Consider the following 10,397-nt stretch of genomic DNA (forward strand, 5'->3'; position numbering starts at 1 on the left):
GCTAGCAATGGGAAGGTGATTACAAGCCTAGTTGCATCGAAATCCAGAGTAACCCCTCTGAAGAAAATCACGCTTCCTCGCCATGAACTGTTAGGATCACTAATAGGCGCCAGACTAGGGTCACCAAACCTCTACAGACGGAGCAGGTGTAGTGCATATGTGGACAGACTCGATCATAGTTTTGCACTGGATATGCAGTACAACACAAAAATGGAAGCCGTTTGTACTAAGAGTGACAGACATTTAGTCACTGACAATCATCATCCTGATCACATTGCAGCAGGAAGTATAATCCTGCAGCTCTCCCCACACGAGGACAAATGATAGCCAGCTTGAAGGAATGCAAGCTTTGGACTGTTGACCTTTGTTCACAATGAGGTTGGCGAACCACAACCACTGACACCAGCACATTTCCTAGTTGGACAACGACTCGCCTCATTACCACCTCAGAAGTTTCCAACAGTCGATCAGCCACCTAACGCCAACAGGGAAGAGATGCCCCAGAGGTGGAAATACTGGCAAAGACTCGTGAAGTTTCTGGACCCGCTGGTGAAAGGAGTATTTGCTGGATCTCAAGTCAGCACATAGTAGCAATCCAACACAACCATCAGTGCTGAGCGTGAACGACGTAGGCCTCCTCAGCGAGGACAAGCTGCCAAAGCAGATGTGGAGAACTGGAAGAGTCATGGAACTGTTTCATGGACAAGTCAGATCCTGTTCCCTACGCTTGTCCTCAGGGACTCTGTTGACTCTGGACTCTGGACTCTTCTGTACCCTCTGGAAATCTAAACTACTGAATGACTACAATGACCAAAAGCTTTTGCTTTAAAGGAAAGAGAAAGATAGGAGATGGAACAGACAGGAAGAAGGTAACAATGACAAGAGAGAAAGTATTCCACATGTGTTTTTTTCTGCACAAAGAGATTAGTTTCACTCAATTTTTTTTTTTTGGTTAGATAATACAGTTGCTAAATGCAGTTATTGACAGTTGTAAAGAAAAAATAAAACCAAGTTTTCGTTAAGAAAATAAACTTTGTAGTCAGTTATTTTTACTTTAGCTATACTATACAGTGTTACATGTAACTGCCTTTGAATTAAAATGACATTACAGTACATTATTTTACTGTCAGGACTACCACTGCATCTGTGGCTTACTTTTCTGTTGCGATGCAAATCTTAACACTTTTTTCATTAAGTGGGAGATGCAAAGCTCTGCAATCCCCTCCCTCTTCCTCCTTCTCACCGCACTTGACACAGAACCGTATTACATGTAGTCAGTTTGCCCAGAAATGATTCTTAGAAGTGGATTGCTTTATTCTTATAAGCTGATTATTTTACACATGACAATAAAAATTGCAGCAAAAGTCTGATTTCTTGCACTAAGACACAGTGGACAGTGGGGGGAATAGATTCTGTTTGCTGACAACAAGCTTCTGATGTTGGTGAGAAATGTATCCCTTGATGTGTCCCTGGTAGGAAAAAAAAAACAAAAAAAACAGGTTAAGTTAGAGTAGGGGAAAAAATTGCATACAAACCTCTTCTGAACAGACGTTGTTTAAATTTAACAATGTCAGTACTTCACAGAAAACATGACTGTGAGACACAGGGACTTTAAACAGAAGAAAAAAACATGATGTCTGCCATTGAACAAATTGGATGCTGTACTTACCACGTAGATCAGATTAGCTAAAATGCACTGAACTTCATCAGTGTCCACATCATCCACCTGCATGAATTTGAGGGCAACGAGAAAAGCATCTAATGGCAACTGGTGGGTTTTAAGCAACTGATACCTTAAAAAAAAAAAAAAGTAATTTATGATTACTCATTTCATTATATTTGAAAAGGGCAAGCAGTTCAAACAGATATAGATATGTATTCATTTAACATATCAGGTGTTGCACGCATCCAAACCCACAGACATCAAAATTTAAATAAATCTAGTCAATGTGCTGAATAGACCTGTATAACACTCAATTTAAATATAGTTCTATTCTGCTTGACACAACAACATGAGCTGTTCTAGGAAAATACCACAAATATTAATAGGGTATTCACTACAGTATATGTAAATAGAAACTCAAAGACAACTCTAATCTGATAGTTTGAACAACCAAACCATTTTTTTACTCACACTTTCTTAAAGAAGTTCCTGTAGGTGATGATTTTTAGCTTCTCGAGAATGAGAAAGATGCCACAGCGAATGAAGAAGGCCTCGTGTTTTGCCAGGGCATCATTCAGGAGCAACAGATTTCCTTCACTATTGATAAAGCACAAATACATAGGAGAAATCACGTTGCTTACTGGTAATACTAGCTGAAACCAAGAACCCGATGCAATTAAACAGTTTTATTCAGAAACATTTTCTGTTGCATGTGATGATCAAACAAAACCAATACATATACATTTCAATGAATATCAGTTTCACAGACAAAGCTGCCCTTTGACATAAGTGATATCTGGATATGCATTTTACCCAACAGGTAGCACAGTAACACAATGATTAAACATGTTATGATCCCCCCCAGAGACAGAGGAGAACTGCTTATCCACTTTAGATAAAACTTGGTTAGGAGGTTCCTTATCACAAGTTATTGAATATATGCAACTAACTGGTTTCTCTGTACATAGTTGGTGGACTTGGGACATGGAAATCTTTTTCAAGGTACTGAGAGGTCTAAAGTTATTGTGTTTACAGCATGGCAGGGATGCAACTAAAATTGAAATTCTGTTATTTGGCTTTTTGCAGACTTTGAAACATTAGTTTTCTTTTGAATATTCATAAATTGATTTAAGTTTTCTCCCCATTCCTCACCCACTCAAAATATTATATTTTCGTGTAAGTATTTCAATTCCATTTTTGATCAAGCTAGTTACTACGCCCAGCACTTGCCACAATAATCAGACTGATTGGCCAACAGAATCAGGTGATAATGTATTTGTGAACAAAGAACCAATGTGCAACGTAAGAACATCATCCTCCGACATCGAAACATACCTACTGTATACTAGGATGCAATGTAAGGCTGATTATTACAATGTCGGAGTCAAAATTAAAGAGCATTTCCTAGAAAATAGTACCGGGATAATACTGAATAGTAGACAAAAAATGGGTATAAAATCAGTAAAAACCTGAAAAAATAAAATAAAATCCTGTAATTTTTCAGTATAATTTCGCACAAACTGGAAATGCAGAACACTAAATATATTCTATCCAACCCCCACCTAAGGGCCATATACAGTTCAGTAACTGAAACCAAAAAGTGTTTCTGCCAGTTTAACATTGCAAAAAAACAAAAGAATTACAAAGTAACTCTTACAGTACACGTCTCTGTACATTACAAAACCCTGCAACCCTAAGGTTTCAATAAACAGATTTTTATGGCAGAGAACAGAAATGTTAAACCTGTGACAGACCTTGAATGGTTTCATCTTTTCTACTCGCCAGAAGCATTTTCACAGGCAAAAGATAAATGAGAATCATCCGCTTGTTCTTCCGACTGGATCTGTGACAGTGTTGAAAGGAAAAGGACAGGTACTCCTCCGCTGGAGTGTAAGGGCACCAATTAAAGACTCAGCAAATTACAGACACTGGATAGGTAGAAGGGAAACGGAACAAAAGTGGGCAGAGTAATGGGGATTTAAAAGCCTAACATTCTCTAGACTTAAGACTTAAAATACTGTTTTACAGCTCAAATGTAACGGAGTAACTGAAGATAATCAGATGGCAGTGCTCCCCTGTCATAATGACCAAGAAGCTAAATAATGCACACAAAAAATGGGGAAAGGCTAAACTTCCTAATGACCAGTTATGATTTAAAGTACTGCATTACACAAGAATGAGAGTGGTCGTGGAATGGCACCATGGAGCCATGACCATACGGCCCAATAGCTAATGGAGAACTGGGAGTACTAAAATGAGAATGCACAGCATTCCAAATTCCTTTTTTTATTTAAAAATGTATAATTCAATATTTTTGCTGTACAGAGGATGAAGTAAAAAAAAATATATATATATATATATATATATATATATATCATAATTGTTTTGTAACTTGCTGAGTCACCTTGTTTGAAATCGCTGTCAAACATTGCTTTCCTGCCCACATAGTATTTATAGGTCACCCTCTGTGCCATGCTGTATTCATCCTTCAGGTTCGAGCTGTCAATAGCCCTGATGAGAGGTTTGCATAAGTGCAGTTTGTTAATCTGTAACAAACAAAACAGTAAATGCCAGATCTGTACAGATACAACTTGTAGATTACATGTGCTATTGACAGAGGGTATGAGCAACGGAATATAACATATTAAACAAAGCTGGTTGATGAGAAACAACATCCCCCACTTTTTAGAGTGATCAATGCCGGCATGGCTGTAATAAATCAAGATCACTTTTAGAGTCATCAATGCCAACACGACTGTAATAAATCAAGATCACTTTTTAGAGTCATCAATGCCGGCATGGCTGTAATAAATCAAGATCACTTTTAGAGTGATCAATGCCAACACGACTGTAATAAATCAAGATCACTTTTTAGAGTCATCAATGCCGGCATGGCTGTAATAAATCAAGATCACTTTTTACAGTCATCAATGCCGGCATGGCTGTAATAAATCAAGATCACTTTTAGAGTCATCAATGCCGGCATGGCTGTAATAAATCAAGATCACTTTTAGAGTCATCAATGCCGGCACGGCTGTAATAAATCAAGATCACTTTTAGAGTCATCAATGCCGGCACGGCTGTAATAAATCAAGATCACTTTTAGAGTCATCAATGCCGGCACGGCTGTAATAAATCAAGATCACTTTTTAGAGTCATCAATGCCGGCATGGCTGTAATAAATCAAGATCACTTTTTAGAGTCATCAATGCCGGCATGGCTGTAATAAATCAAGATCACTTTTAGAGTCATCTGGCCGATACGGCTGTTATAAATCAAGGTCCAGATCTCTTAAGATTAAGATCTCTGGCATTCTCACTTGTCACTGGCACAGATTCTGAAGCAGCTCATCAATTGTTCAGCTGCCTTTTCAAGCATGTCTCCAACTTTGCCCTTGCCCTTTCTGGACAGCTGTTGTTTTGCCTGTCACAAAACAAAACATCTTGTTTAAATGAAAAACAATATATCATTAAAGTTGTATCACTGCATGACTCATTCCTATTGGTGGGGATTTAAAAAGCTCAAATGCAGAACTGAGCCAAGATTGTGACATTTAAAAAATGTGCATATGTATACAATAGAGAACAAAAATTTGAAAAAGGAATCCTGACTCAGCATGGAAGATAAACCATAAACAAAGATTCTTATGGTTTAGTTGAATACTTACATTATTGGCAAAAATCCGAAGATCTAGGGCTACAGAATACATCATTGGCAATGCCCTTAAAGAGAAAATTAACAGAATATTGTGCAACTCTGTTTAAGAACCAAGCAAACGTTTGGTAAGAGTGACATTCAACCGTTATAATTAATCAGCCTCTCTCTCTTGTAATTTACATGTTTAGTTGTTTTAACACAATACAACTACTTTTGAGTTCTAGTACATGTCTTGTATTACAATTAGTTTACTGTATTATGACTGGTTAATGGACTAACAAATCTATAAATGGCTGCCACTTGCTTAAAAAAAAAAAAAAAAAAAAGTATTTACAGATCCAGATATTACATCACATGCAAATCAAAAGCATTCAACAAGTGAAAGAAAAACTCCTAAAATGAAGACGGACCATGTAGTCTGAGATGAACTGGGGAATTTGTAGCAGTTAGTAGGGATGTGTGACCAAAAAACCTCACGCACAGAAGCCAAGTAAAAACACAGTGATCAGCCTAATACAGTTCTACCAAGAAACACTTTATAACACGGCCCCTTTTGTAGAAATCACATCTTTATATGGACGATTCTTATTTGGCTGTTTCTGCACATTCAGTTTTTGGCAAGACACGTAATAACAATACAACACAGTCAGTGTTGTGCTTTTCTCCACACTTACCAATTTTCTTCTTTGTGAGCTTGGAAAGCCTTTAAAATGATGTATAATGTTAAGGGCAAGAAGAACTAATTTACAAGAAACAGCTACACAGCATCCAGTATGCAACTTACATTGAAATGAGACAGAGGCTACTGTGATTGTAGCGATGCATTTCTTATTTTCAATTTATTTCTTTAATAGTTTGATTAAGTTTAGAAACCAGACCAGTTCTGTATGACAGCCTTTAGATATCCAAGAATGGTTCAGCTTGGTCTTTTAAAAAATATTACAAGCTCACCATGCTCAATTTAAAGAGGCCTGCTGATTCATCTGAAAACACACAGCCTTCATTGACTGCTACTCAAAGGATATTGAATCACAACAGTTTGGCATTTGTATGCGTCTGCAAAGTCATGATTTGACACTGCGTATGTACACCTGCAAAGATTGAGAAATAAAAACAAGGAATGTTTACAGGTTCACAGTAAAGCAAAGTGGAGGAGTGTGGAAGGGTAGCTTGGCAGTTGAGGTAGGCAAACAGAAGGAATAGCAGAAGCATTTCTTAGGCTGAGGAGATGTCATGAAGCACTAGTAGAAGCATTTTACGCTTGCAATATCCATAGCACAGGCAGCTACTTTCCTTGAGTGCTCATCTGAACTGAGAAGTGGTTTCCCTGGTCCTCTTTTACACATGTAGCCAGGTTAAATTAGAAATCAATTATCCAGTTTTGAAGCCTTGCACTAGTTTTAACATGAAGGCAATCAAAATTATGAGTTACCCAAATCAGGTCCAAACAAAATGCTTTACCTTAAATGAGCAGCAACCATTTCATCATAAGGAGGCTCTAGTACTTGCTGGCACTTTTCTTCTGGGTTTGCTAGCTGTGTGTATATATATATATATATATATAATATATATATATATATATATATATATATATACACACACACACACACACACACAACATTTTGCAGTCACTGCAGGAAACAAACCAAATGTCAAGTAGCATCTCATTTGTTTTTACCTCAATTACCTCTTTCCTATTAAAAAAAACACACACACACACACACACACATTTGTTTTGAGTTTAAATAAGTCAAATATACAAATAATTAAATAACGGATTCATTTATTTTTAAAAAAAAACAATGTTACATAAAACCTAATAAGATACTTGTATTTACTTATTGCGTATTATTATGTGGACACAGGGTGTTAATGTGTGTTAGTGAAGTCGTTTAGCAGGTGTGTAGATTACCTGTAACCTTGGGTTTGCCACCTGGGGGTGCTTGAATGACAGCAACTCTGCACAGAAAGTTCCATCCCTTGTATCAATGGCCTCAAGTACCTAAAATAATTAAAACAAAGCGGAATGTTTTTCAATTGATGAAAGAAAACACAACCATCCTGAAGATTCACAATCAAGGCTATAAAAAATTAATTTTAATTTATATTATTATGGACTATGGTATTTTAGTGAAATTAACACATTTTCCATTCAATTTGTCACAAGTAGAATAATAATAATAATAATAATAATAATAATAATAATAATAATAATAAAAATAATAAATAACATTTCAGATCAAAACAAACTGAATTAATATGACAATCGACAGTGAACTGTGTAGAGTCTTACCTGTTGCAAGTATTGGTTTATTGTGATGTGCGCAATGCAGGGGTTGTCTCTGCTTTTCATCAAACAGTAATAACTGTCCCTGTAAAAAGTTATGAAAATGATAGCTTAGGGTTAATAGTGAATAAAGAAAATAATAATTTTGGCCACTAAAGCTCTTTTTAATATATATACTTTTTTTTTCACAATTCAGCAAATTTATTTGACTAACTGATGAGCAACGAATTGGGTAATCTAAAATTTAAACTTATACCATGTTGTGGGTGAATAACTGTTTGCCTTGTTGGTAGCGATTTGTGCAGCCGTCAGTCACAGCACTTCTGAATCAATGTACCCTTAATCACAGCCTTGTATGGCTGGAGAGCTAATTTTAAAGGTGTCAACATAACTTTTTAAATTATTATTTTGTTATCATAAAAATGTGTATTTTAAGTGCAATAGGTTTTAAAGGTATGGTGCTAAACTAAAATGTGTTATCTAGTTAATAAATGCCATTTCTCTTGCCTGTTGTACCCATCGTCCATGCATGGCTTGGAAGGTATCAACAAAAGGTGTTTATAGTTTTATTGTTTATTTATTTGACGACTTATACTGAAAAATAACTGCATTTTACAAACGCTCAAAGTGTACTGAACCAAACGTTGCTTAAACAAAAGTCAAATGGGGACGGAGGGGGGGGGGGGCGACGAACAAACTAAAGATTTGCCGAAAATATTACTATTTTTGTATTTATTTTTTTATTTTAAATAACGATAATTACATTTTGTCTATTTGTGACATGTGTTTTTTATTTCGATGAGGAGACTCCATTCGCATGTTTCTTACAAACTGACGCAGCAGCGAAGTTCCCAGCTATTCTCCAAGTAGAGTCCACAGTTTTTTTGTTGTTGTTGTTTTTGTTTTTTTTTTAATCATAGGGATGCAGTACAGTACACTGTAGTTGTGCAAACGTTTTAATATGCGGTTTATTTTCCTTTTTTGCTACGCATTACATGCATCAGTAGTAGTCCTATACTCTAACAATCACAATAATCTTCACAACTGATACTGCCTGGGTTTATGGTGTATGTTATGAATGTGTGTAATGGAAATATTATACAGGTGTTTTCGTAGTGTTTTGGTATTTTGGATGAAGTCAACATGTTGATTAGGCTTCAAAGTGAAGGGTCCTGAAAAGGTCAAGAACGAGGGTAATTTGATGTCAAATTTTGATGACTCACCTCAGTCACGTTAATGACAATCTCACGTGAAGGAAGTTGGGTAATATGCCCACTAGCCTTCCCTGATGAAAAACAAATGGCACTCTTATACCATTAGAGCCAGGGTCAACTGTACATATTAACGTAGCTTACATTTACATGTTAACATTGCCATATAAAGAGGTACATATACTACAAACACTACTTTATCTCCAAACTTTATATCTAGCTATAATAACCAACATACCAGATCCAATGTTGAGTACACAGTACACACATGCAGCATGCATATACACCTCGTTCACAATAAATATATATTATATCCATCCGTTTAAATGAGGGAACACAATCACATGTACACATCTGCAAATAATGTACATTCCACGAACTTAAATCTGCATATTTAAGCAATGTTAAGGTCTGTAGCGTCTTATGAACACAACTAATGATTCAGAAATGCATACATTTAAAGCCTTTACACATCAGTAGCCTATTCAATAGTTTCTTGCTTAACATTGTACTGTAGGCTATACCGCTGTCAGTGTATTGAATAAAGGTACATAAACTGGCAAACAAACGTACAATTTTCGGACCTTACACTGTCACTGGTCACGTTTTGGTACGCGCACCACATTCTGACGATGTCCTGTCGTGCGGAATTAAATGCACACTTACTTTGGAATACCGAAAGATCACGGTAAACCACGCCGATGAATGCATTAATAGCTTAAGTAATCACACAGACAAACTTCAACTAAACACTCACACATGCGCATATCTCAAAGTCTGGCAAAATTCCGCAATAGTAAAAATTCGGCACGACAGCACCTCTTTTTGGACCTACACCAGTGTAGATACTGTATAATTCCCAGCAGGAAGTAAAACAACTGTTGCCTGTGTTACTTGCCTGGTACTATTTGTTACAATCATAATACAATTCCACAACAAACCAGACTTTAATAGCCGATTTAGTGTCCTCTGTTCAATGTTATATCTGAGAATATTTGCTGTTATGAACTGCATCTTGCAGTCAACTTTACCTCAGCTATTTGACATGTTAACCCCCTGCAATGCGTCAATAGTTTTGACCACCCACAGCTAACAGTAGTAGGATCTTTAAAAAATAAATAAATAAATAAATAAATAAAAATACCAGACTAACAGCTGTTTTAACATCAATCGTTCACAGTCGTGATGAACACACCTCCTTGTTTTTAGTCGGAGTACAGGAAGTCGCTGTATAAAGGTCACGGAGCAGGTTGTACTTCCTGTTGGAAACTAAATTAGCTTTGTTGTCGGTAGCAGTATGCTCACAACAAATTGAGCAACTTAAGAAGAAAATGAATATATTCAGTGTATTTGTATGTAATACATCAATCACGATGTATGCCTCAAACGAAACAAGTATGTGCAGACAAAGACATTGATATATTATATGAATTCGTAAAATTCAGTTTTTTACTTTATATAATCATTGCATTGTCTTGAGTATTGCAGGTACTTAAATATGTGTATACGGCTTCCTACAAAAAAATAAAAAAAATGTTTTGACTTGCAGGAATAACGTTCCCCAGGGATTTCAGCCGGT

The 10,397-nt window shown here is 36.4% G+C and overlaps 1 protein-coding gene across 6 annotated transcripts; it reads right to left on the reverse strand.

The window, feature by feature from the left end:
* Positions 1 to 2,173: 2,173 nt before the first annotated feature.
* Positions 2,174 to 10,056, reverse strand: LOC121328052 (PCI domain-containing protein 2-like). Of its 6 annotated transcripts, none has more exons than XM_041272514.1 (12): positions 9,972 to 10,056; positions 8,831 to 8,892; positions 7,614 to 7,692; positions 7,233 to 7,322; positions 6,782 to 6,855; positions 6,346 to 6,411; positions 5,995 to 6,035; positions 5,331 to 5,385; positions 4,983 to 5,086; positions 4,068 to 4,174; positions 3,418 to 3,546; positions 2,174 to 2,260 (listed from the first exon to the last, which is right to left on the reverse strand). In XM_041272514.1, exons 6-12 carry the CDS (start codon positions 6,364 to 6,366, stop codon positions 2,238 to 2,240), a joined length of 480 nt encoding a protein of 159 aa, XP_041128448.1. In that variant the 5' UTR covers positions 6,367 to 6,411; positions 6,782 to 6,855; positions 7,233 to 7,322; positions 7,614 to 7,692; positions 8,831 to 8,892; positions 9,972 to 10,056; the 3' UTR covers positions 2,174 to 2,237. The 6 variants fall into 6 exon arrangements, with proteins under 6 accessions (XP_041128448.1, XP_041128451.1, XP_041128452.1 ...); XM_041272517.1 differs by having other exon boundaries at positions 9,963 to 10,048; XM_041272518.1 differs by lacking the exon at positions 8,831 to 8,892 and having other exon boundaries at positions 9,963 to 10,052.
* Positions 10,057 to 10,397: the final 341 nt, after the last annotated feature.

This window comes from Polyodon spathula, chromosome 15, assembly GCF_017654505.1.
Source record: "Polyodon spathula isolate WHYD16114869_AA chromosome 15, ASM1765450v1, whole genome shotgun sequence".
Lineage (NCBI taxonomy): Eukaryota > Metazoa > Chordata > Actinopteri > Acipenseriformes > Polyodontidae > Polyodon > Polyodon spathula.